Source organism: Phyllostomus discolor, chromosome 14, assembly GCF_004126475.2.
Source record: "Phyllostomus discolor isolate MPI-MPIP mPhyDis1 chromosome 14, mPhyDis1.pri.v3, whole genome shotgun sequence".
In the NCBI taxonomy this organism is placed as follows: Eukaryota; Metazoa; Chordata; class Mammalia; order Chiroptera; family Phyllostomidae; genus Phyllostomus; species Phyllostomus discolor.
In genome coordinates, this window is record NC_040916.2 from 39,462,468 (window position 1) to 39,489,881 (window position 27,414).

The following is a 27,414-nucleotide window of genomic DNA, read 5'->3' on the forward strand; positions in this document are numbered from 1 at the left end:
CATAAAATATTTTTTAAAAGATTAATATAAAAATCAGTTGTGTTTCTGTACAATAACCACAGACTATCTGAAAAAGAAATTAAGAAAACAATCTGGCCCTGACTGGTGTGGCTCAGTGGGTTGGGCATTGTCTCACAAACCATAAGGTTGCCAGTTTGATTCCCGGTCAGGGCACATGCCTGGGTTGTGGGCTAGGTCCCCAGATGGAGGCGTACAAGAGGCAACTGATCGATGTTCCTCTCCTTCCCTTTCCCTCTCTATAAAGATAAATAAATAGCCCTGGCTGGTGTGGCTCAGTGGACTGAGTGCCGGCCTGTGAACCAAAGGGTCACTGTTTGGATTCCCAGTCAGGGCACATGCCTGGGTTGTGGGCCAGGTCCCCAGTGGGAGGTGTGCAAGAGGCAACCACATACTGATGTTTCTCTCTCTCTCTTTCTCCTCTATCTGGAAATAAGTAAAAATCTTTAAAATAAAGAAAACAATCCCATTTTTAATTGTATCAAAAAGAATAAAATACTAAGAATAAATTTAACCAAGGAGGTGAAAGATATATACACTGAAAACTATTAGACATTGGTGAAAGAATTTAGAGATGGAAAGATATTCTGTGCTCAGGGATTAGAAGAATTGATATTGTTAAAATATCTACACTACTCAAAGCAATCTACAGAGTCAGAGTAATACCTATCAAAATTTCAATGGCATTTTTCAGAGAAAGAGGACAAACAATCCTAAAATTCATAAAACCACAGAAGGTCCTAAACAGCCAAAGCTGTCTGGAGGACGAAGCTGGAGGCACCTCACTTCCTGATTTCCAACTGCTCTGTACAGCAATCACAACAGTGTGGTATCGGCCTACAAAGGACACACGGTTCAATGGAACAGAATGGAGTCCACAAAAACTCACACACAGTCACTTAATTTATAACAAAGGAGCCAAGAATATACGAATGGGAAAATCTCTTCCATAAATGGTATTGGGAAAATTGGACAGCTACATGCAATAAAAAGTCCCCAAAACAAAAAAACAAACCCCAAAACTGCACACCTATCTTACACCATACGACTGTACACAAAAATCAACTAAAAATGAATTAAAGACTTGAATGTAAGACCTGAAACCATAAAATTCTTAGAAAAAAACACAGGAAGCGAGCACCTTGACACAAGCCTTGGCAATGATTTTTCAAATTTGACAGCAAAAGCAAAGGCATCAGAAGCAAAAATAAACAAGTGAGGACTATACCAGACTAAAAAGACTATGCACAGCAAAGAAGCCATCCATAAAGTGAAAAGAAAATCTACAGAGAGGGAGAAAATATTTGCAAATTATATATCAGATAAGGGGTTAATATCCAAAGTATATAAAGAACTCACAGAACTCAACAGCAAAGCAAACAAACATACAAACAAAAACAATCCAGTTAAAAAAATAGGCAGAGGAACTGAATAGTAATTTTTTTCCCAAGAAGACATACAAATGGCCAACAGTACATGAGAAGGTGTCCAACATCACCAACTATCAAGGAAATGTAAATCAAACCACAATGAGATATCACTTCACACCTGTTAGAATAGCTATTATTAAAAAAAAGAGATAAATGCTGCTGAGGATGTGGACAAAGGGAGCCCTTGTGCACTGTTCATGGATATGTAAACTGCAGCAACCACTATTAAAACCAGTATGGAGGTTCCTAAAAAAATTAAAACTAGAACTACCACATGATCCAATTCCACTTTGGGCACACACCCAGAGGAAATAAAATCGCTACCTTTTCAGATACCTGCACTCTCACATTCATCGCAGCATTGTTTACGACAGCCAAAAGCAGCCTCAGTGTCCACTGACAGACGAACAGATACAGAAGATGCTTCCTGTACATGTGTGTGTAAGTGTATGTGTATAGACATACACACAGTGGAAGATCAGTCAGTCACAGAAAATGAAATCCTGCCATTTGGGAAAACACAGATGGAGCCTGAGGGGCATTCTGCTAAGGGAATAGGGCAGGCAGAGAGAGAGGAATAATGTACAGTCTCATTTACATGTAGAGTCTCAGACAGACAAACACACAGACACAAAGAACGGACTGGGGGTTACCAGAGACGGGTGAAATGGGTGAGGTTGGTGAAAAGGCACAAACTCCGGTAATGAGATAAGTCCTGGAATAGTGAAAAAACTGTACTGTATTCTTCAAAGTTGCTGAGAGAGTAGATCTTAAAACTTTTCATCACAAGAAGTGTGTAACTATGTGAGGTGATGAATGTTAACTAAATTTATTGTGGTAATCATTTCACAATGTATACATGTGTCAAATCATTATTTTGTAGACCTTGAACTAATACGATGTTGTTGGCTAATTATGTATCAATAAATCTGGGGGGTGAGGAAGTTACCCTAGCAGAGTAATGGGGAAGAACAGTCCTTTCAATCAATGGTACTAGGAGAGTTGGCTATTCATATGACAAAAAATGAAACAACATCTACCTCCCATCATATACAAAGCAATCTAATCCTAGGGTCAGGACCAAAAATTAAGGGCACAACAATAAAGCTTCCAAAGCTTCCAGGCGATAATGGGGGAGGACATCTCCATGAAGTTAATAAAAAAAAAATTAAGTACTTCATACACAAAGAACTCCAACCGTAAAGGAAAAGAATGATAATTCTGAATATATTAAAATTAAGAACTTCTGTGAATTAAAAAATACCGTTTTGGAGAATACAAAGGCAAGCCACAAGGGGGCTGGTATGTAACATATAAAGAGGCCTCTTACCAATCAATGAGGGTGAACAATCCAGAAAGACAACAGATTTTACAGAAGGTGATAATTCAAAGGGTCAATAAACGTATAGGAAGACGCTCGCCCTCAACAGTAGTCAAGGAATGCAAAGCAGACCACAACGAGACCACTGCACACCCCCGAGAGGCCAGGTTACACAGACCGAAGGTAACAAGTCCTGTCGGTGAGGGTGTGGGGCAAGAGGAGCTCTTCTGCGTTGCTGGAGGGAGTTTAGCCCGCACAGCTGTTTTGGAAAACAGTATGACTTTATTTACTGAAGTTGAAGATAGGCTTGCCCGATGACCTAGCAACTCCATTTCTAAGTATATACCCACAGGACTGCATGCACACATGTGCCAAGGGTCATACAGAAGAGTATCTACGGCAGCATTGTTAATAATAAGCCCAATCTGGAAATAGCTCAAATCAGCTGTGGGGTGGATAAGAGAACTGTGGTGCATGCATGCATTTATGGAGTACAGCACATAACTGGAACGATCAAGTTACTGTTAAACTCCTCAGCATGGATGAATCTGAGAGACACAATGTTGATCAAAAGAAGCCATTCAAAATTTTATGTATAGTTGAAGTCCATATATTTGACGTAACATCAAGCTTAAAACCAGGCAAAACTGAACTATATTGTTTAGGGACACATGCCTAGGATGTAAAACTATAAAGTAAAACAAGTACACAAACACCATAAAAGTCTAGATAGCGACTACCTTCGGCTGGGGGTGGGGAAGGGAACGGTGACTAAAAGGAGGCACGAAGGGGACTTCTGGGGGCAGGCACGTTTCCATCCTGTTCAGTGTTGGTTACATGAGCAGCACTGTGATAACTCACCGATCTGTGCATTTTGTTTTGGGCACTCACGTATGTGTGCCATCTATGTAATTTATTTATTTATTTTTAGAAAGGGGAAGGGAGGGCGAAAGAGATGGAGAGAAACATCAATATGTGGTTGCCTCTCACTCACCCCTTACTGGGGACCTGGCCTGCAACCCAGGCATGTGCCCTGACTGGGAATTGAACCAGCAACCCTTTGGTTTGCAGGCTGGCACTCAATCCACTGAGCCACACCACCAGGGCTATGCGTGTCATATTTGAAACACTCTTTTAAGTTAACCCAGAGTAGTTTTTATGTTTGACTTAAAAAACAAAACAACCTAACCAAAATAACAACAATGAGCCCATGTTTCACTACTATAAACAAGTTACGTGTGCACAATAAATTCATGTGTACTGTAGCACCTTAATAAAAAGATACAGAAATACAATAGCTTAATGTACCAACAACAACTGCGTATTAACACTCATTAACAACCGCATCACTCTCAAAGACCACCGTGTTCACCCATCAGTGCCCCGCCTTCCCACAGGTGTGCGGCCCACCTCCTCGATGGGCAGGTCCCGGAGCTGGGGCAGGGAGCATGCCAGGATGCCGATGAGGAACGGCGTAGGGGAGCACACGATGTCGATCATCGACGCTGGCAGGACCGGGATGTAGGTGTGCTGCCAGGTGAAGGGGTACAGCGTGGCAACCACAGCGTGGCCGCATTTTGACAGGGTGCTGGCCGGAGGAGACAGCGAATGGCGTCACGCACAGCGCATCCCAGGGAAGGCGTTCAGAGGTTATGTTAACAGAATTACAAGTTAATGCCAGTTAGTGGTCACAGATGAACACTTCTGCGATTGCTCATACATTTTTAACATTTCAAAGAGAACTTAATTTACTGAAAATCTTTAATCTCAGTCCAGCTCTTCCTTCCAATTTATATTACTGAAAATCAGTGTGTACTTAGAAAGGCAATGCCAATTTTTAACAGCTTAAGCAAAACACATTTAGAAACATGAATTAATTGCAATGCCCAAAAGTCCCTGCTGTAGCCTCGTGCATACGGGTTTGGGGTATTTACCATTTGGAATTATCTGTGTCACGAGAACATTAGGTAACTGATGGAGATGCTCCAGTTTTTTAATATGCCCAACTTTAAAAACAGTCAAAACAGGTACAGCACCAGTAGGAAGTGACACACCTCACTCATCGCTTACCTGAGGCTGTTGGCAACGAAGATCACCCTTCGCTCCAGGAGGAGGGAGGCGCAGACCCGGACGAGGTGGCACACACTCAGGCACCTGAACAGGCACTCGAAGTCCACGTGCTCCAGTCGGGAGTCCAGCGGTCGGCAGAGCTCGATGGACTGGAATGCGAGCACATGGACGGGGCTGATGCAACCCAATGGACAAGGCTAACAGGTCCTGTTGTCTTTCACAGGCACCATTGAGGGGGGTGCTCTGCTACAAGGAGGTCATGAAGCTGCCTACCCTAACCCCAAGACCGAACGCCTTAGCTGTGTAATTTTGTGAATTTCTTTGTGATTTTGTAAAATCCTTTGTCTCACCTGACAATAGAGTGTATAATCTCCATTTATCACAATTTACCACAATGTCTGAAACCGACATTACAAAGGGGCTACCCTGGATGTTTCCCCAGTGCTTTGTGGGACCAGACCATCCGCTACAGTTTGGGGAAAGCGAACACTATGCCCTGAGGCTTCTGCCCCCTGCCCCCTGCCGTCAGGCCGCTCTCTGGCCGCCACCAAACCTCTTGTCGGGAGCTGACTGACCTCGTCTCCGGCGCCAGGGAGGTAGCTCTTGACTGTGATGGTGCGGCCAGGCGCGGGGAAGGGAGCTTCCATGACGCTTCGCATGAAGGGGTGAACCAGGGCTGGAGACATCTCTCTCCTCTTCTCTACTTCATCCAAAATCTGCACACCCGAAACGGGTTAGTTCATTAGGAACTCAGTTCAGAAACGTCAACAAATCCTATCAACGAACCGCCAGGCTTGGTGCGCAAACTTAAAAGGAACACCGACAGGTCTTAAGACAGGGAAGCTCAGCAACCAATAAAAGTTCATGAAAGGCATCGTACCTCTTGGGGGTACGTTTATATCCCTGAGAAAAGTTATTAATCAACTTATTTTTAGATGAGGAGCCCCTTTTATCTCACTAAGGGAGGAGGGAAGAAGGTGACACTGACAATAACATCCTGCAGTTTGGGGTCTGGGAAGGACAGACAGGATAAGCTTCAGGCTACGTGCTCCTTTAAGCTGGGAGGTCCAGCAAACCAAAATAAGAGGCACAGCGCACCAGCATCTGGGTCAGAGATCGCAGCGCGAACCTTCAAACCGGTGGCTGTCCCCTCCTCACGGGAGCCCTTTCTACGGCAGTGCCTGAAGTCCATGCCCCTTAACGCTGCTGGTGACGTCATCAGAAACCTCGCTGCACCCAGAGCTCAGAAAGAACACCGTTTTCACCTCTCCACTCACCTTTGAAAAGAGGTTGAAGCAGCCCAGGCGACTGACCATGCAGTAAACCTCAGGGAGCCGCTTTCCTTTGCCTTCTGGCTAAAAGAAAAAACCCGACAAAGCAACATGTAAGCAACACAGGTTTTTACTAATTAGGACTACTAATAGTCTCTTAATACTCTTTAATACAGAGCAGAAATCCAGGATCTCCTCCTTCCTGAACACTGAGCGATGGGAAAATACTAAAAAATGATAGCATGATTGTTCCAGGTGTAGTGAAGGCATTTAAGCGAGAAGAGAGTAACTCCGAGCTCTCCCGACTACCTCATTTGTACTCCATTCCTCAGGTACATCCAGACTGAGGCAGCCACTAGGTCAGTGGTTTCTCTATTACGAACAGACAGTGAAATGCCCTGGAACTGACCCCCGCCCTGCTCGTACTGTGAAAGCTCACACGGCTTCTGGAACACACAGGTCGCTGAGTCGCCCTTGAACTCAACTGCAGTGTTCCTGAATTCCCAGGGTGACTCTCGCTCCTTGACCAGCCCTGCCTGCAGCACGAGTCTGGAACTTACCAGAAGCTTCTTACAGTAACCAAACCACCGGCTCCCATCTTCACCAGTTAAGACAAAGGAGAATGTTTCACTGAAACAAACAGGAACCAGTGTGAGATGCAAACAACTGTTTGTCACATTCCTCATGGAACAAAAAATTGAACAAGAGTCTAGCAGCAGTCACGTGATGTAAGAGGAAGTGTTACTATTACATTTATCACAAGTCACAGTGCTCCCAAGGGAGGAACCCCGGCCTGGAGAATGCCTTGCCTTGCACTGGGGTGACAGGGGAGGCACAGGACGAGCGGCTGCTGCTGCCTCCTCTCACTTTCTCACTTGTCCAGTCTAGCTAGCCATCCAGCCTATTTTCCACGTGTTGAATGTACAATTCAGTCAGACACATCGGGATGCTATCAATGATTGTGATGAGCTATTTTTCCCTTCCAAATTCTTCTATTTAGTTCTGGGAGGTCATGTGGAACAGTGATAGGCAAAGGACAGTATCTTTAGTATATAAAAATTAATAGGAAAATCACCAATTCCTCATTAGAAACACAGGCACAAGATACGCAGAGATAATTTATGAAAAGAAGACCTAAAGGTGTCCAAGAAATGAGTTCATTAATAGTGAAAAAGTCCAGGTGGTGATTATCTTTGCCTCTGGTTTTGGGTAACAAGAAAATGGTCTGTAGATCAACATTTTAGAAACTACAAATGTAAGTTTGAATTAAAAAAAATAAAAACGTTCAGCCCTGGCTGATGTGGCTCAGTTAGCTGGAGCATCATTCCATGGACCAAAAGGCCGTAGGTTTGATTCCCGGTCAGGGCACATACCCAGGTTGAAGGTCCAATCCCCAGTCGGGGTGTATGTGAGAAGGCAACTGACCAATGTTTTTCTCTCTCTCCCCTCCTCCCCTTCCTCTATCTTTAGAAGCAATGAAAAGATGTCTTCAGGTGAAGATAAAAAATAATTAAAAAGTCCAAATTTGAACAATAAATACGCATGTCCATATATGGCCAAAATTAAAGATTTTGGCAATATGTTGGCCAAATATGCCAAAATACTTACAGCCATTATCTCTGAGCAACCAGAATGCCTGTCATTTCTAATTCTGCTTTTTATTTACTTCTCTGTACTTCCTGAATATGCTAGAATAAACACACATAACTTGTTTGGGCGGAGGTGGGGTGGGGTGGGGTGGGGGACGCCAACCACGAGCAGCCAGGGCAACTTGAAGGAAGCGGCCGCACGGTTGGCAGGGTAGCTGCCAGCACAGAGCGACAGCATTGATAGCTCAGAGAGAGCGGGGCGATCAGGCTAAACTGGTTACGGGAGGCAGCGGCTTAGTCTGGAGGCGACACAGGGTGGAAGGGCAGGGCTCCTTGGGCGACAACTGAGGCTGTCTCCCAGCAGGTCGTCTGCATGCGATATGGTTCACATAGTCACACTGCTCAGTCCCAAAGGCATGATCGGTGATTACAGTTTTGACCAAAGCAGGTATTGATTTACATGCAGGATTCACAGACACTGATGGTTTATTAATTGAATGTGGTATTTTTCTCGAGCTCCTGGGAAGAAATCCTTTATACGTCTCCTCTCAATACACTCCACACCCTAAATGGGAGCCCCCCTTTGTCCGGGTCCTGCAGGGGCCCATGCAACCTGGGCTGCGGCTTCCTCTACCAACTTGGAGAACCTAGAAGACGCGAACAGTGTTCTGTTGCATTTGCTTCTGTGTCCCTAAGGTCAAGTCTTTTTCCCTTTTCCATCCACTTGGTGGCGTTTCTGACTGTACATAAAGTGGAACTCTCTTCCCTGCATAACTGGCAAAATGGAGAGACTCTGAAACTTGCTTTCCCTTTGACATCATTCCGTGGTTTTCTTTTTGAGCCCCCCAGAGGAAATGTTCTAATCCTGTTTCTTCCTTTCCTCCCGTGCATCCTTGACCTGCCACAGGCCACAGAGCGTCCCTGCTGGCCTGACCCATTTCTCACGCACTCCCATTTTACCTTTGCGGTCCCCACACCCAGACATCAGATGAAGGAGCCCATTTACCTCTTCAGTTCTGAGGTTGGAGCCCAGTCCTTTGAATCAGGGAAACAAAATTTGGGGATAACTTTGAGCCTCTCCTCAGTGTCCTTGGATTGCTTAAAGCCATGATCACTCTGAAAAAGACAATGATGCAGGTGACTCCCGTTCTGTGTAAACGGAGAACGGAAATAGCAAAGCTCAGCCTGGTCTCAGGAAAGGAGGTCCCTGATGAGCCCCAGTAGCCATCTCAGCACGGTTTCGTGCAGTGTGACCAAACAGGAAGGCCAGGACTGGCAGTCCCTGAAGACGCACTGAGAACAACGCTGCTGAGAAAAAAAAAATCCTATTTTTACACAGAAACGGCAGTGTGGAGGTCCTGTAATCTGAGGTAAGAGAGATAACTAAACATGGAACACAAACTAAATAAAAATCTATTCTGTGATGTACTGATGGCAAAAACCCAGTCAGCCCCTGACTCTCTGATCAATAATCAGAGATGTTCTGAAAAGGCAGATGAGTGTTGTTCAGAAAAGAAATTTTTAGAATCCACCTCATATATAATCACTTCCCTTAGCATGTAATCTTTGCTTCCTAACTACTGGTTTGCAACTTCCTGTCAAGTTTTAGCATGGGAGACCCTTTTGTTCATGTCTGGTATTGTGCTTTTTTAAAGGACAGCCTAAGTTTACTTAGACTGAAAGACATGGAAAAGTCAGTATTAAAAATGAGCAGATAGTAAGCCTAATTGCCACACTGTCTTCATGTAACTAAGACAAGTGCTCTCTCCTTTCATTTCTAAAGCAAAACATGCAACCGTTCTGGGTCTCTTGGATATTAAATTCTTAAGAAACGGAAAAGCGTTGTAACAGAATTTTAGTTCTCCCACACCATTATTTTGACATTGCTAAATGATTCATAATCATCTTCATTCAGGGTTTCCTGCAGGGAGGTGGAGGGGGGCTCGGTCAGCGCTCTCCCTCCCTGACTTACAGACGCCCAGTGCACAACGGCGTTAGGTAACTTGCTCAGAGACGCCCGAGTCACTGCCAGAGGCAACTGGAGCCATATGGGGTTCTGAGGCCACGAACTCAAGCTGTGTTGAAAACAGGTTCGACCTTGAGATTTCTCTCTGCAAATATAAGACTGGCCAAAACTAGGGGGAAAAATTAAGCTCCTCTTTCTGCAACATCTGATTCCCCAAGACTGTTGAGACCACATTATTTTGGACTCTAATGGGACTCTGTTCCCGAGCAGGGCCACAGCACCACGCTCTCAGATGCGATGAGGAATTTTATAAAAAACTCAACTGATTTACTTGTAGAAGGGTGTTGTTGAGGGTTTCCTTCTAAAATGAGGATCCGTACAGGAAATGTCTCTGAGACTCCAGTACAGTTGCTCTTCACTGGCTGTTTTCATGAAACATGTAACTGAGGGTTATAAACCCCAGTTCCTAATAGGGCTGAGCAGGTAACCGAATGAGAGAAGGGCTCCAGGGAGCTGGGAGTGAGCAAGGGCTTCGTTCCTGTTTGAAGGAAGCACGCCTCGCCAGGGCCAGCGGCATCACCCACAGAGCACAGTGCGAGATGAACCATGAGCCCCTTGTTCAAAGAGCAGGAAAAATTAAACATAAAATAAGATTTAAGCTTTTTCATCTGTGACCTTTCACCCCCTAATGGGGTTTTTATTTGCTGTTCAATGCCCTGCTCCCTCAGGCACCAGGAGCCTGGGCTCCAGCGCAGACCCTCACAGGTGCCCCGGGGCCCTGGCTACACCCTGGTGCACGAGCGGCCCACCAGTGCTGGGCTTTGACACACAGATGGAAATTGTGTCCCAACTGGAGGTGAGGAGGCTAAGCCAGGCATCTCGCCTTCTCACAGGCCCACTGCTCCGACCCATAGCAGCTGTGCAAACACCACGGGGTTGTAGCCTCTACACCCGGGTGTGCTTGTTACTCGGACTGGGGGTGGTGGAAGTTCCTGCCCCACCAAGGCTCCCAATGAACACGAGTGGGCCTGCCAGCCCAGGGCAGGGCAGGGAGGGTCTCGCTCCGTGGTGCCTAGAGACGCTGTGGGCAATGCTTGCCTAATCCCAACCCTCTCCATGCCTATGCCCTAGTCCCTGCCAGGGACAGAGGGTGGCAGTAGTCACTGAGTGGGGACAGAAGGGATGAAGTCAGATAGGGCTCAGGAAACCAGGGGGCAGGGGAGAGGACAGGTAGAGAACCAACCCCAGGGCGGTGGCAAGACGTGAGAGCACGCACGAACCGAGGATTTAAGAGCATGCCTCCTTGTCCCATCAGACCTCACTTAGGAAACAAAGATTCAACGACTAAAGGAAGGACTGCGGTGGTAGCTGCAGAGCATGAAATGCCCAGCACAGGGCCCTTCCGAGTGAGGGGCCTGCGTGACGGTGCCAGCCACACGCCCGTGCACAGCCCTAGCCACTCCGCTTCAGCCAATTCCTGCCACTGGGGAATGTAGGCTGAGTGCTGGTGGCCTTTCCAGTCTCAGGAAAAAGCAGAAATACCAGATTCTAATGTGAAAGTTGATTCTGAAACACTGGCAACAAAAAAATTATTATTATTTTTACAAAAACACTACCTAAAAAAAGCCTCTAGGCTCAATTTGCTCAGAGGCCGCCAGTGTGCAGCCCAGATGCACCGGTCGGTTGTTGTGCTCAGGCTGTACCTGCTGCTGCAGGGTCCAGCGCCGCACCTGAGGTCTGTGTTGGACGCTCGGCGCGGGCAGGGGCCCAGGAGGCCTTCTGGTTTGTGTTCCTAGCACCTACTGTAGGCCAACAGGGCTGTTTGAGAAACACCTGGTGAAATGAATGAATGAATCGTGTTTTGAAAAAGGCAGAGCAAACCCAATAGTGGTGTTAATAATAGCTAGCATTTATCAGGAGCTTACTATGTGCCGGGAACTGTGCTCTGCATTCATCATGTCGTTAAATCCCCACTAATGTGGCTGACATTATGTAGTGCTTACTACATGCTAGACGTGGTTCTAAGGGCCTTATATAGTCCATTTGGTCCTCGCTACAACTCAGGGGAGTGGACTCTCTTATGATTACCTCCAATTTACAAATGAGGAAACTGAGGCACAGAGCCGCCAAGTGACTGCTCAGAGTCACATGGCTAGTATGTGGCAAGTGTGGACAGCTGGCTTAGGCTCCTGCTCTAAACCACTGCCCTGTTCTGTCACACAAACTATCCCTCATTAAGGATGAGAAAACTGAAGCTTTGTAACTTGCTAAAGGTCCTTAGTAAACAGCAAAAAATAAAAAAAACAAACTCAGACAATGAGCTCATTTCCCCCTTGGCTGCAGCGCCTGCCCCACGTAAGATGTCGTCAGAGCCATGTATCAGGCCCTACAGGAAGCACTCACCACTAAGTGCTGACTGAGATAATGACACGGGAGAGGAGATGGAGTAAGTGCACGCAGAGACGCAGGAGCGTTCCCCAGAGCCTCCTGGCCCGCCAGCACCCACCTTGCTCGGGAACTGCTGTATGACCTGGGGAACGTAGCTTATATCTGACGGCTTCTTCTGTAGAGACACCACCACGAAAAGCTCAAACAGCTGCTGCTCCTGGAACTCAATGAGATCGCGCTCCAAGGTCTGGTAGTGGGGGTTCCGCCTGGACAACTGCTGCAGCTGTGCTAAGCGCTTGTGGCGATCTGCAATGGCATCACGGCGCTTTGGTTTTCCTTGGTGGCCCCAGCTTCCCTTTAGCACCCAGGGGTCACAGCTCCTGGGGGACTAACCTTCACCAGTCACTGCTGAATGTATGCTGACTAACCAGTGTCTGCCACACAGACATGCCTGTTAGGGCTATGACGTGCCTGAGGGTCAAGTGCAGATTCTCGCAAGCAGTCGTGTGCTGCGACTGATGTTCTGTGCCCCAACCGATACTCTGTGTGACTCCCTGCTATCCCGTCTCAGATGGCATAACAGCAGGTCACACGGAACGTGTCAGGCAAAAGCACTGGCCTGACAAATGATGCCACTGGTGGGAAGGTAACATCAGCAGGGTAGGGAGGAGGAAGGTCTGAGGAAAGAGCTGAGTCCGACAGAGGGCAAGTACACAAAGGGACGAGTCTGATAAAATGAAGACAAAACTAGCCTCACATGAAAGAAGCTGTTCTTTCCCTATCTCTTTGACATATATTTCTGATAATGGACATGTGTTTACAACAGTAAATGATGCAAAATGCAAGAGGAAAAAATGGAAGTAGAAGGAAAAATCATTAGCAGACTATTTCTCAAAAGAATGAAATTACGGAGGCAATACTATTTAAACAGTATGAGCAATACCACTCAAAACTGGAAGCATTTATCCTTATTTCTCACTTATCTGCAATCAGGAGCAATTTGGGGGTAGTCCCCACCAGGGAACACGTGGCACTTGCAGAAGCGATAGTCCCAGGGGCCCAGAGATGCGCCTGTGTGTCATTCTGTGCCAGTGATGGAAAGACATCCTCTGACTAATTGTTTGGGGTTTTTTTGAAATATGATGCATTCCACCCCCAAGAGAGTTACACTGTGGATCAAAAATACATCTAGGAGTGGCTCCCCAGAATTATCCAGTACATTCAGTGCTCTAGGAAAAGTTTTACTTATCCCAAAGGGCTCAGTTCAGGTCAAGACAATTTGGGGTACTGGTTCTCAGTCGCGACGGCACTAAATTAGTCATCTGTCCACGTCTAGGCTGAATCAGATGCTGACTTCAGTTTCACCTGCAGTCAGGCTACACAATCAAACACCTGAAGCAATTCAGGCCACTGGAGGGAGCACCTGACTGTTAATCACAAGATCAGAGTATCAGACTTGGAGCTGCTCTGCTCTCAGCTTTGATTATTCATGTCTCCTGCTTTTTCCATGCCTCATAGGCCAGTTGGTTAAGCAGGAACTAAAGAACTTGCTGGGAAGATCCATTAAAGAAAGGGTATGGAGTACCATGCAGTATTTGAACAAATACAACCAAAAATGCAGGGCATATGCTATATCCTAACAGAAAGTAAATGGCACAGTAATTTGGAATACAAATGCCCATAAATGAGAAACAGATCAATGTTTTCTGTTTCAGTGTCAGAGATATCAAGGTTACTTAATTACACTCAAGTGACTATGAAAAATCAGATATTATTGCCAAGCATTTGTCTCAGGGTGATTCACACATCCCCTATTTTGGCTGCTGGGAAATTTCTACACATACGTCTCAACACGCAGCTGAGCCACTCCCTTAAGAACATTCCATCTTAAGAACCATGCAGGCTTGCCTCACTCCACCACGGGAGATGTCTAACGCTGTCAGACATCTGGCAGTGAGCGGCTCGGCCCCCTAAGTCTCAACAGGCTCTTATAGTGAAGAATCACCTACGGAATGAAACTTCGGCGGGAAAAACATGCCTAATCACAAAGGCAGGGGCCACCCCACCTATGACCGTGATCATCTCGAGAACGGGAGCAGCCCATTGACTCACTCACTCTTTGGCAGATACTCGGCATCACTTTCGTTCCCGCTGGTTTCACCTGAAAAGAGAGAGGCAGTTTCCACTTGTGCTGTCCAAGGGCAGGAAGCACGTGGGGGCGAGAACGACAGAAAACCTCCACGGACCTGCGGGCGGGAGGCAGGAATGCTGGGCCTGTCTCCAACCACTCAGTGCATTCAGGGTAGCACAGTCACGAAAGAGAGTGAGCAGCTCAGGGAGGAACTGCTCTATGTCCCTCTCTCCCCCCTCGCTTCCTCCCTCCCTACTCCCCTCCCCTCTAACCCTAGATGCTCACAGCAGTTCGAACTAGAGTTACAAACTCTGGTTCCGTGTGGCTGCTGTGTCTACACGTGTATCCTCATCTTTCAATTCCTGAGCAAGGTGTCAAAAGCTGAACAAAAACCCCAACACAGACCAGCGATGAATTTAGGATAATGGGGAATGTTGGGTTAAGAGGATTATTTACCAAAGAAGTTTTTGAAGAAAACTGTAACTCCTTTGCAATTCCTCTAAGCTACCTCTAGGCCAAACTGAACTCTTGACTCAAAATCCTTACAGTATCCACTGTAAAAGTAGATTGCTCTTACTTTTCCCAAACAGATTTTAAGTTTTTGGAGAATAAGGGCTATGCTTTTAGGAGGGGGTGTTTTAAAAGTGAATGGAAAATTTCTAAGATTAAGTCTGAACAGTTAAAGCAAAATAAAATAAATGTAAAGAAAGAAAAAAATTAAATGTATCAGGAAAAAACAAGGCCTATGGAGTCATAAATTTAAAAAATATATTTGATTATATGAAAATGTAAAATTTGTGTCAAATATAAACATCATTAGTAATTCAAAAGGTGAGCAATAAACTGGGAAGATCTCTGTAACACACAATGCAGACACAAGGCTCAGTGTCTAAATATTAAAAAACTGTTACAAATGAGTAAGAAAAATATAGCTCAACAGAAAAATGAATAAAGAGTAAAAGAGGCAATCCATAGAAAAAGATTTATAAGTACTGATAATCATAATTGTCCAAATTCATAATTTTAAAAATATAAATTAAAATAAGGTACAATTTTCAATCATGATAGTGGCAAAAATTTAAAAGCTTTAATAAAGCACAGTAAAGATTATGAGAAAAGTTATTTTCAAATGCTGTTCACAGAAACATAAAGTGTTATAATTTGTGGGACAACTTAACAGCAGGTACAAAAATTTTAAATGCTTATATTCTTTAATTCTTTAAGCTCACTGCTAGAAACCTATTCTACAGATGTGTTCTTACCAATATATAAAAATATAAGCAAAAGATGTATATTGCAGCATATATTTACAAATATATGTTTAAGATATTTATATATCTTAAGTTCCATATATATATATAAATATATTTAAGTTCCATATGTATATATATTATCAAACAGGTTATATTAATCCACAGGTTAACTAAAATGTTAAAAACAACCAAAATGTCTACCAGCTAAATAAAATTCTTTTACTTCTCTACAAAGAAATATAGTACAGTTCTGTATATTCAAAATGTATCAGTTATATTGTTTTTTTTTAAAGCAAGACATACAAAGTCTGGTATAAAACTATATTATTTGGGTAGACAAAAATATTTGCACATGCATACAATTTTCAGGGAGTAGGAGGAGGAGGTTTGGGGAAATTTGGCCTTTCATTTTATGTTATTCTAAATTATTATAACTTCTTGCTGTGCTCATTTTAATTTATAATAAGGAATAAGAGAATATTATTTTAAAAAACTGCCTGTTCATAAGCTAGGGGGGAAAGGTACATAAGAGATATTACAGAAAAAGTAGCTATTTAAATATTATGTACAATACATTTTTGTAACTTCAAATTAACCACCACAGCCAAAAGTATCCTGGGGCTGTAACACATCATTTGGTATCAAGGAACAACAGTTCTGAGTCCTGTCTGTCCCCTTAGCACCAGGCGCCATTTGGGAGCCTACAAAGGGTCTGGAAAGAAAAAAAAAAAGGGTGGGGGAGGAGGGAAGGTAGTATAATAGAAAAGACCTTTATAAAAGCTCATTTAAGTGACTTGGATTCTGAGACACTGAATGAAGGTTTAGGGGTTTATAAGCCAATGGGAAACTCTACTCAGAATCTGCAGCGATCAAGAAAGTACTAGGTTGGTCCTTTTTTATATGTGACTGCAACACACCAAATTGTAATGACAGAATCAGAGAATGGTACTAAATCATTCTGCAATGCCTGATACCTGAAACGTAAGAAATGTTGAGGTTGGGAATAGAGTCAGTGAAGCTTAGCATGTACTGACAGAGTAGGTAAATATAATTATCTGGTTCTACTAGGCATGTTGACAAACAGACAAAAGCTAGAGGAGGAAAACAAAAATCTGAGAACAGTGACTGTGGAGCCAGGAGATCCTCAGGCGTGAGAGAAGTTCCTCTGGTCCACTGGAGAAGTCAGTCACAGAGACCGAATAAAGGCACGTTTTCTTTGAGCCACACGTCCCCCAAAATCTTGTAGGGAAGGGTTACAACTTAGGGACAGCTTTTGTGTGTGTGTGGTAGAAGTTGGTAATTCACGCTGCTGAATTTTTTCTTTTCAATGATGATACAGGGACAAAAGAATGTGGCTCTTCAAAAACTAGTCTTAGAGCCAAACTTACTAAAATGTTCCTAGTTCGTAAGGCATGAAGCATACATATAAGAGATCATTATTAACTTACTTATATTTTATTGATTATGCTTTACAGTTGACCTGATTTTTCCCCCTTTGCCCCCTTCCACCCAGCACCCCCACTCCCTCAGGCAATCCCCCCACCATTGTTCATGTCCATGGGTCATGGATGTATGTTCTTTGGCTCCTCCATTTCCTATGCTGTGCTGTGCATCCCCACGGCTATTCCGTAACACCTGTTTGTGCTTCTTAATCCTCTTATCTCTTCACCCATTCTCCCCTACCCACCCCCATCTAGCAACCATCAAAATATTCTCCATATCCATGATTCTGTCTGTTTTTGTTTGTTTAGTTTTTTAGATTCAATTATTGATAGATATATTTTTTTGCCATCTTACTGTTCACAGTTTTGATCTTTTTTATTTTAAATAAATCCCTTTAACATTTCATAGGATACTACTTTGGTAGTGATGAACTCCTTTAGTTTTTTTTTTGTCTGGGAAATGCTTTACCTGCCCTTCGATTCTACATGATAGCTTTGTTGGGTAGAGCAATACTGGCTGTAGGTCCCTGCTTTTCATGACTTTGAATATATCTCCCCCATCCCTGCTAGCCTACAAAGCTGACAGTCTCATGGGAACTCCCTTGTAAGTAACTAACTGCTTTTCTCTTGCTGCTTTTAAGGTCTTCTCTTTATCTGTAACCTTGTGCCTTTTAATTATGATGTGTCTTGGAGTGGGCCTCTTTGCATCCATCTTGTCTGGGACTCTCTGTGCTTCCTGGACTTGCATGTCTATTTCCTTCACCAAATCAGGTAAGTTTTCTTTCACTATTTTTTCAGATAGATTTCCAGTGTCTTGCTATTTCTCTTCTCCTTGTGGCATTTCTATGATGTAAATATTGGAACTCTTGAAGTTGTCCCAGAGGCTGCTTACAATATCCTCATTTTTTTTATTCCTTTCTTCTTGTTGTTTTGATTGGTTGTTTTTTGGTTCCCTATGTTTCAAATCATTGATTTGTTTCTTGGCTTCATCCATTCTATTGTTGTTTCCCTGTAAATTGTTCTTTATCTCAATTAATGTATCCTTTGTTTCTGATTGGATCTTTCCATGCTGCTGAGGTCCTCACTAAGTTCCTTGAGCATCCTTATAAACAGTTGAACTATAAACTTTGAACTCTGCAGCAGATTGCTTATCTCCATTTTGCTTAGTTCTTTTTCTGGAGTTTTGACCTGTTCTTTCATTTGGGCCATGTTTCTTTGTTTCCTCATTTTGGCAGCCTCCCTGTGTTTGTTTCTATGTATTAGGTAGAGCTGCTTTGACTCCCTGTCTTAGTTGTGTGACCTAATGCAGTATGTATCCTATAAGGTCCAGTAGCACAGCCTCCCTGTCAGCCAAGCTGGGTGCTCGAGGTGTACCTTTTGTGTGGGCTGAGTACACGCTCTTGTAGTTGGGCCTTGATTGCTGTTGACAGGTCAACAGGAGAGATTTACCCAGGCCAGTCAGCTGCAAGGACTGGCTGTGACCACTGACCCCCAACGCCCATAAGAAATCAGCTGTGGAAGGGCAGGGAGATGGTGCTCCGACATGGTCTGTAGCTGTCTACTGGGTGTGCAGGCCCTGGTGATTTCCAGGGGGTGCAGGCCAAGGTCAGCCTGGGATTCTGGTATGACTTGGCTATTGTTTCTCACTTATGAACCTCTCAGACAAAAACTGCTAAATTTTGCATATTCTTTGCCAGATATCCAAGTTAAGAACCTTATATAAGTTTTCAAGAAAATTCTAATAATTCACTCTGGATGTTGAAAGACAATATAAGTTTTATTTAGGCATCTTAAAGATAAAACTATGGAACTTATAAGATGACTACAAGTTAATACCACATACCTTCAGTCTATATATACCTAATAATATTTTTATTTCTCCACTGAAAGAGTCTATATTGATAAATGACTATAAATCAAAGTAGGACTACAAAATCATTATTACAATATACCTATAAAAATTAGCCTCACTGGTTTATAATTATTTATCTACTTCATTATTATTAATCATTATTACAATATACCTTAAATCATTATTACAATATACCTATAAAAATTAGCCTCACTGGTTTATAATTATTTATCTACTTCCTCATCCAATAGTTATTACTTGGTACAAAATTAAATAAAAGGGGCTTGAGGCGGAATTTTAAAAAGTTCCTTATTCTAAAGAACTTTTATATTTAGGTGGGATAGACAGGAAAGTAAAAAGTTATAATTCACATCAAATATTAGGTTATATAATGCTTCTCCGCTCATCTGCTGATAGCTATGGAGAGCTGGAACAACTCTTACCTTTGGAAGGAGGTACGTCTTTTCCAGTGTAAGGGTGTAACTTGACTCTCTTCTTCCCTCTCTTTGATTCAAATATGTCATCTATTCTCAACACAAGCTGAAAAAAAGACCAGAAAAGTACAAGCTAAAACCAACACCAACAAGTCTGCGGCCCAATGGTATTATTTTGTGATTCGCATTCAGAAAAAGATCCATTTTATAAATAAAAACTTATTTCTCAATTTTGAATCTCAAATGGTCTTTAGTAAGGTGATATGTTGTTCTAACACGAAGTCCATGTAACGTGGGTAAAAGAAGGAGAAACCTTTCCAGAGGAACCGAGCACAGGATCCTAGAGAGATTCCCTGTTGTTCCCTGTTACAACACGCATGAAATCTGGCGACCACGCTCAACAGGGTGACCAAGCCTTTACTATCTGACTCAAGTTTTTGCTTGCCCAGAGTAGGAAGTGGAGTACTTATTCACTTGGAAGGCAGGGTGGGGCTCAGTTATTTTTGCTCCCAGGAATTTTTAGCAAAAAGGGGATAATCATGCTTAGAAAGTTTTTGTCAAAGGGAATATCCATCTCTTCCCTACTAGGAGCACTAACACAATTTATTTTAGAAACATGTCATAAAATTAGGAGACTCTTAAACATGCTCGAGTGCAGTAACTATGTTCCATTTAATAAACATTATCCTTTAGAATGATTTCTTTGCTGCTGGGAGGTGTGTGTGAGAGAGACAGATACACATACAGACTGGACTTAAAAGAGGAAAGAATTAAAGGATTTAATTAAAGAATTAAAGAGGAAAAGCGTCTGGGCAACAGACACTTTTAAAAAGAAGAACTGATTAGTTTTTCATGTATATTTTTCTTTTTCTTAAAATTCTAAGCTTTTTCTTAACTATTAATCCTGGTTTAGCATAATTAATGCTCGGAATTACAATGGTTAGGAACATCATACAGGATGATAACTAACAGAGTTGCTTCAGAAAAATGCCCTTGTTTTCTCTTTTGTCCTTGTGTCTCCAGCAACCCTGGCAATCCAAAGGCAGTGAATCAGTCCAAAGCAAAAAAAAAAAAAAAAAAAAAAAAAAAAAAAAAAAAAGTGAGAGAGACATGTGCTTCCAATATGCAGATTAGTTCCACATTTTTGGATGAGTTTGTTCTTTTAAAGAGTTTTGTAGCTGGCATTCAAATGAAAAATTAAAAGTGTTCTTAAATATTAGCATTATTAAAAAGACAAGAGAATCCCATGTACAAGGGTACTGCTGGGGACTATCAGAAAGACATGAGAGTAAACACATATTTTTGGTTACAAAATGAACATAACTAGTACAAATATTACTGTGTATTTGAAAAGTATACTCCAAAGTATAGTCAACTATCATAAAGGAAAGGGAACAATCTGTTCTAGAAAGGTGAGATAAAGTAATAAAATTTAAATTCTGATTAGGAACTAGGAAGAAGAGGCTACTTTTACTTCTAATTGTAGGAAATGCTGTAGAAGAGCCCTCCTAAGAAGCGATAGGCACCCCCCCGTTGTACACACTGACACAAGCGAAATGAAACATTAGGAGGTCGCTCCAGCAAACACAGGCTCCCACTGCAGGGAGAGAAAGGAAGGGCGGGGAAGAGGCATATGGACTAGATCAGCGATTTTCAAACTATGAAAGCAGTTTCTCTTCAGGGATCGCTCTAGTCATCAAAGGGGAAATAATGCAAACTGCTTTCCTGTGGAATGTTGTTCCTAAAGACGCTCCGAAGTCAAAATTTGTGCTGCAAACGGAACATCCTAAGAGGATTTCATTCAAGGAGGGTCACAGGTAGAAGTGCTGTCAGTCTGTCCCTGCCTGACAAGAGTTTGTCATCGTCCTCCCCTGACCCCACAATTCTCACTAAAGTCAGAAAAGAATGAGCTCCAAGCCCTCAGGGGTCCACAGCACGAAAAAGACTGAGGTGTGAAATCGAAAGCACTGCAGACTTCCTCGGGTCTCCTCGGACTCCACATCTCCGAACCCACAATCCCTGAGGGTCTGTTAGTGCCATTCCAGCAACCACATCTTCCACGTGATCTCTTTTGTGTTTCTGCTCTGGCCCTTGGGAACGCGTGATGGGTTGGCTCCGGGCCCTGTGGGAAGCTGCTTCGTTGGGCCAGCAGGATCTGTCGGAGCGGCGAAAGACTGCCGAAGACCTGGTAATTCTTTAAACCTCTGGTGTTCAGCTCTGCCTCACCATCCACAGAATAAGCAGTAAAGATTTATTTATTTTTTTTTACCGAGAGAGATCAGTTTAGTGCTTTTTAGAAATTGTCATCAACTTTTCACATGTTAAAGAGGGAGGGGCAGGAAACAGATCAGAAGCATTAAAGTAATTATGGAACAGAATATTTCCCAAGGAGCCAATCAGTTACTAAACCAAGAAACAGCTGTGACTTCTGTTTAATGTTAAACTAAGGAACAAAAACTGTGTGCTGGATGAATACATACAGCTAATTCAGATGGGATTAAGAAAAGCAATACTATTTAAATGATTTGATATTTTTCATTTCTGAACAGTAATCCTGAAAACACTCTGCATTACCCAACAAAGAAACAAAGAGTTTTAAAATATTTTCATATAATTTCTTAAGTGTCTCTCCTAAACTATATATGAGGTCTGTCCAGAAAAAGTCCAGCCATTGTGAATATAATGAGAATGGTCTGTGTGACATCCATGTAACCTGGCAGCCAAGGAGAGTGGACTGGAATGCACACGCGTGAACAATGGTGACTTCACCGTACTAGTCAGTGGGGGGTGGCAGACTCTGTTGAGTGAGCCTGTGCATTGTGTGGCCATCACATTCAAAATGACTGAGTGAGTAGAGCAACAAGTCTGCATCAAATTTTGCATTTAGCTTGAACATTCCTCTGCAGAAACTTTGGAATCAGATGATTCCAAAGGCCGCAGCTATGGGCAACTGGTGACTGGCAACTTCATCACAACAACACGCCCCCTCACACATCGTGTCTCGAGCAGTGTTTTTTGACAAAACATCAAATCACCCTGATGACTCAGCCCCCCTGTAGCTCAGATGTGGCAGCCTGTGACATCTGGCTTTTCCCAAAACTAAAATCACCTTTGACTGTCAATGAGATTCAGGAAAATACCACAGGGCAGCTGATGGTGATTGAGAGAACTGTGTGAGGTCCCAAGGTGCCTACTTTGAAGGGGACTGAGGTATCACTGCCCTATGTATAATGTTTCTTGTACTTTCTTCATTAAATGTCTCGATTTTGCATATTGCATGGCGGGATACCTTCTGGACAGATTATATATATCTCTACAAACACACACACACACAAATAATCCTAATTTTTTCATTTTGGTTTTGATGGCTCTAGTCGAGATAACTACAGACTTGTTGCCTTTTCTCGCTTGGGAAAGAAATTATTTAATATAATTGCTGAAAATTTCTAATTTTAAGTAATAGGTAGTCGAATTTCTTTTTTTTCTCCTCTGAGTGGAAATATTTGTCCCTAATTAATGGCATATACTTTAAAAAATATCTACTTATTTATTTTTTAGAGAAGGGAAGGGAAGGAGAAAAAAGAGGGAGAAAAACATCAATGCGAGAGAGAAATATCGATGGGCCACCTCTCTCACTCACCCTGACCGGGGACTGAACCCTCAACCGAGGCATGTGCCCTGCACGGGAACCGACCAGCGACGGCGCTTTGTGGGACAACACCCAGCACGCTGAGCCACACCGGTGAGGGCTAATGGCATATACTGTGAAACTACTGAAAAATCTATAAACTCACACGGAAAACTGAATTTACTTTGGTAATTATATGAACGAGTGAGAACACTGAAGGTAGCTTAATAAAACGTTCTTGCGCATGAATTCTAGAGTGTCCTTGCAACGGGCAGCGGCCTGCAGTGAGAACTAAGGTAGCTGAAGTGAAGCCCTCCCTCCAAAGCCAATTTTCCAAATCCCCCAGGGAACCTTGGCAAAAGCCATTTATGCATTTTTCTTGCATGAGCAAAACCCTAAAGCTTAAGGCTGCTTTCCAAATCTTCTAGTTCCAGGAGGTCAGTTCTGACCTATTACTCATATCAGTCTTGTCTATTTATTTGCACTATGAGAATAAATGCTTGAATAAGAGTCGAAGAAAGAATGACCTGAAGCCCTTACCCTTGGAAGATTTTTTCTTTTCCTGTTTGCAACTTCTCCAGCTCGGAAAAGCTTCCATTCAGTCAAAGTCACGGGCAAAGTGGTGTCCTTCATGAGCTTTGACCTTAGATAAGCTTGAGAGCTCTTTAGATCCATAGTCTTCCGGTGAGGAAACTGAGGTTTGGGAGGAATCTAAAACAGGAGATGCAGTGGTAAGGGTAAGCTCATCTAGTCAATGTCTGCATTCTCAAGGTCAAAGCTACCCTCCTCAAAATATTTATCTTTCCTTTAAAATCATCCCATGGGAGGATACCCTCATTTCTTGTTCATCGTTTGTAAAGAAGTTTCCCCAGCTTCTAATCCAAAGTTCTCCTACTACAACGCAGTCAAATTTCCAGAAAACCACAGCTGAGTCCTCATTCACTCAAGGCAGCCTTTGCTTCTAGGGTCGGTGAATGTTTTCAGGGACCAGACAGGTTTAGGCCACAGGCTGACATGACTAACAGGGAGCTGAGGTAACTAACTGTAGTGAACTGAACAGTTCGAGGCCTGTCGAAAGGTGGCCATATTCAGTTTTTTAAAGAGTTAAAACACCAACAGACCATCCCTTCAAACAAAGAAAACATAAAGCTGTGTGCTGTTTCCTCCCCAACAAAACGAAAAACAAAAAAAACACCACTAACAACAATAAAACCACACATTTCAGTGCCTCTTAGTTTTGGCCCTAGTTCAACTGTGCTAATCTTTCCATGGGGATTGTAAACAAGAGTTAATGTGTCCTTCTGCCAGTCCTCTGGCGGTACCTTGGGCGCTCGGAAGGCGCTCTTCGGGGGCGGGAGCCTCCACGCCGAAGGGGGTCTCCACAAGGGAAAGGACTGCACTGGGATGTCTTCGTACGGATTTTCTTTGGTGGGATCTTGAAAAAATAACAACAAAATAAGTTTAGAGGAACATAACTGAATGAAAACAAAGTGTCTACAGCTAGAAAAAAAAACTAATTAATATGTTCAGCTTTCTAGTCCACGTTGCTGGAGGGAGGGAGGGAGGGAGGTCTCAAAATCAAAGGCCCTTCGAGCTTGTAAACTACTCTGGCATCCAACCAAGCTAAAAAAGTTCTCAAAATACTGTGCTATCAACATCTACTTCCGACCTGAGCACTCCACTAAACTGGTTGTACGATTCACTAAAGAATAAAAGAACTTATACAACAAAGGTTTCCATATTTTAAAAAGGCAAATCTAGAGCCAGATGTGCCTGACTGTGAAACACCATCCTGTGGTTAACGGCTCCACCAAACACACTCTCATTCAACTTAACTGCAAAGTTTGTGGACACTTACACAGGACGTCTTCATAGATGTTGTCCTCAGACTGTGTGTAATAAAGCGTGGAGCCAGAATTCCTTCCGAGTTCTTCGTGCATCTTCTGGGTGTTCCGATTTCGAAAGTGCTGAATATCTTCAAATTCAAAGGATTTCCTTAAGAAAGGAGATATCTGTTCAAGGTGTATCTTTTAAAACTCTAGTCTTTAAATTGGTGTGACAGACAAAAGTCGGTACGTAAAGGACTGGGGTGAAAAATGACAAAGGTGTTTTATCAGATACGTTAGAATAAACTAGGCGGATGCCCTATGTGCGCCATGAGAAAACTGCAGACTTTTAGCCAATGTCCATTCATGGTCTTTACTGGGCACCTTTCTTAAATTCACCCTCTAATGAAAGGGGAGGCTGAGGCCAGCGCGCTCTCAGGGAAGTGGGAGAATGCACTGGCTTCCTTGCACGCGCTCAGAGAGAAACAGAAGTATCCACTGGGGCTCGGCTGCCGCAGACTGTGTCGGATGCTAGCCATGCGCCCACTGCGCCCCCGCCCCGCTCTGGGGTTAATTAACATCTGCATAATCAAATCCGGGGAACGGACACTGGTTTGAAAAGGAAAAAGCAGCTCAAGATTCAATAAGGAAAATACTTACAAATCATTACCTGTTGATTAAAAACATACCTTTTAGATCTTCCTCTGATTTTCCCACCGTATTTCTTTGGTTCGGGTTCCCGAGAAGAGGCCAAAGAAGACTCTGTACGAGAATTATTTTCACAGTATTTTCTGTCACAGTTTCTTTCTTTACACGGCGCCACACCCGATTCAGATAAGTATCTGAACGTCCTGCGGGGCTTTGGCAAGGGGTTTATAGAAGGTGCGCACTCCTGCCCCTCGGGCTCAGAGTAAATGTTTTCTAAGCTCTTGGTCACTCCATAGGACCTCTCCAGAACTCTGAAATCCAGTTCTTTCTCTGGAGAGACACAGCGTTCTAGAGCCAAACCGAAGACTTTATCCGGGGGAAGCGCCTCGATTTTCTTCCACAGTATCTGCGAGGTATAGAAATTCCCTGGAGGTAACGAAGTCTCTGGATCCAAAACGCCTTTCCAGCTTTCGATTTGCCTGACGCGGGAACACACCCAGTTGGACTCCGACTCAACTTTGGACACGCGTGAGTCCTCGCCTCTGTGTTTCTCGCCACCACCCTCGCTCTGGGCACGGCCTCTGGCATCTTCACGGCCCCCCGGGCTGACGCCGTGGGAGCCGGTCACGGGGAACTTCGGGCCCCCTCCCTCGGTCACAGGGCTTTTCTTAAGAAGCCTCTCCTGATGACAGTTGTATCTCACTGCAAAGTCCTTTTGGTGCCACTTATCTCGATTAGATATGCCATTAGTCCTTCCTTCCCACTGGGAAATTTTTTGTTTGATGTTTTTGCAGTGGCTTCTTGACAGTGTCTGAACAGCAGAGCGAGAAAAGCCAACATCCATGTTCCCCGGCGGGTGCATACCAAAGCGACGGGTTTCACTCAGGGGCCATCACGAGCAGCTACAAAACTCCGTGCTCTCTGTCCCGTCAGTTAGAATCCAGATAATTCCAGTATTTTCCTTTCATCTTTAACTTGGAAATTTCTTTTTACAGAAGAATTCTGATCATTGATTATAGCTGAAAATGGCTGCAACTTTGTTTTAAATAATCCTGTGAAAATAAGACAAGAATATGTTAACAATTTTCTAATTTAAGCATCATTAAAACATTGCCCATCTATCCCTAAATAATTCATTTACACTGAATCTGTAAAAATGTACCTGTCATCCATTAAGTAATTGAACTCCATAAAGGTATTCCTAAAACAGTACTTGCGTATTTCTCCAATTGTCAGCTATAACGTTCTGCCATGTTCAATTTCTACAGTTAGGCAGAGTGAGGTTTTGTAAGAGACTGTACATAGTAGTACGTGATATTATTGTTTTTTTGGGGGGAGAGTTGAGTCATTTATTTCTTTTACATGAAAACAAAATTTGGGGGGAGATATTATTTTAATAAATCAATTCTTTATGAAACCTTCTCTTATGAAACAAGGACCTACAGAGTATTATAAAAAGCATACATATACAGAAATACATCTCAAATAACCAAAAGTTTACGTATACGACCAAAGAACCAGTTAGTCTAGAAGCACACCAATAGCTGATTTCCTCTTCCTGCCTCATTTTAAGAGGTAACATTAGCCATCACACACCTCATTTCAATGTTATCCTTAGCACCACAGGATCCCATCACACAGCGCTAAAGACAGGTGCCATTAACCATCACTTGCTTTAAAATGTAACAAGCTATTATGTCACTGTCTGCAATTTCCACATCTCTGCCACCACACCCTTGACCCGAATCAGCAAAAATACTCACGGGCATTGTCACGTTCCTTCCTTTCACACAGAGGCCCCACTCACAGAGGCCCTTCCACTGTTTCCTCAAAAATAAAATTTGGCAGAGAACTTTTCCTACCAACTGAGCAAAGGCCCGGTCTCAAGTTCTACTGTATACGGGTTATAAATAGCAACTGATTCAAAACTTCCTGAGGCAGGGGTCATCCTTCCCTGCGCTCTGTCTGCGTGGCCCTGATTAACAGGCAGGAAAGCACGCTGGCCCAGCTCTGTCGGTGCAGCTGCCCAAAGCTGACACACGCAGCGCGCACAGAGCGCATTCTAGGCCAGGCAGCACTTGCCTTAGCCTTCACGTCAACTGTTCCTACAGCGCACAGGAAAACCAGCTTTGCCAGCACACGGACAT

At 43.4% G+C, this 27,414-nt stretch overlaps 1 protein-coding gene across 2 annotated transcripts in view; it reads right to left on the bottom strand.

Moving 5' to 3' along the window:
* The window catches only part of DENND2C (DENN domain containing 2C), a 35,161-nt gene extending 8,767 nt beyond the window's left edge, over positions 1-26,394 (bottom strand). Inside the window, exons 1-13 of one of the 2 annotated variants that reach the window (XM_028502737.2) lie at positions 25,309-26,394; positions 24,652-24,788; positions 24,116-24,228; positions 23,334-23,504; positions 19,175-19,271; positions 14,170-14,214; positions 12,172-12,359; positions 8,706-8,815; positions 6,671-6,740; positions 6,117-6,194; positions 5,415-5,555; positions 4,840-4,988; positions 4,180-4,357 (exon numbers count right to left, since the gene is read on the bottom strand). In XM_028502737.2, coding sequence (XP_028358538.1) covers positions 4,180-4,357; positions 4,840-4,988; positions 5,415-5,555; positions 6,117-6,194; positions 6,671-6,740; positions 8,706-8,815; positions 12,172-12,359; positions 14,170-14,214; positions 19,175-19,271; positions 23,334-23,504; positions 24,116-24,228; positions 24,652-24,788; positions 25,309-26,129 — 2,298 coding nt within the window. In that variant the 5' untranslated portion in view covers positions 26,130-26,394. The remainder of the gene's footprint in view (positions 1-4,179; positions 4,358-4,839; positions 4,989-5,414; positions 5,556-6,116; positions 6,195-6,670; positions 6,741-8,705; positions 8,816-12,171; positions 12,360-14,169; positions 14,215-19,174; positions 19,272-23,333; positions 23,505-24,115; positions 24,229-24,651; positions 24,789-25,308) is intronic. The other variant, XM_028502736.2, reaches the window with a different exon arrangement.
* Between the last annotated feature and the right edge of the window lie 1,020 nt (positions 26,395-27,414).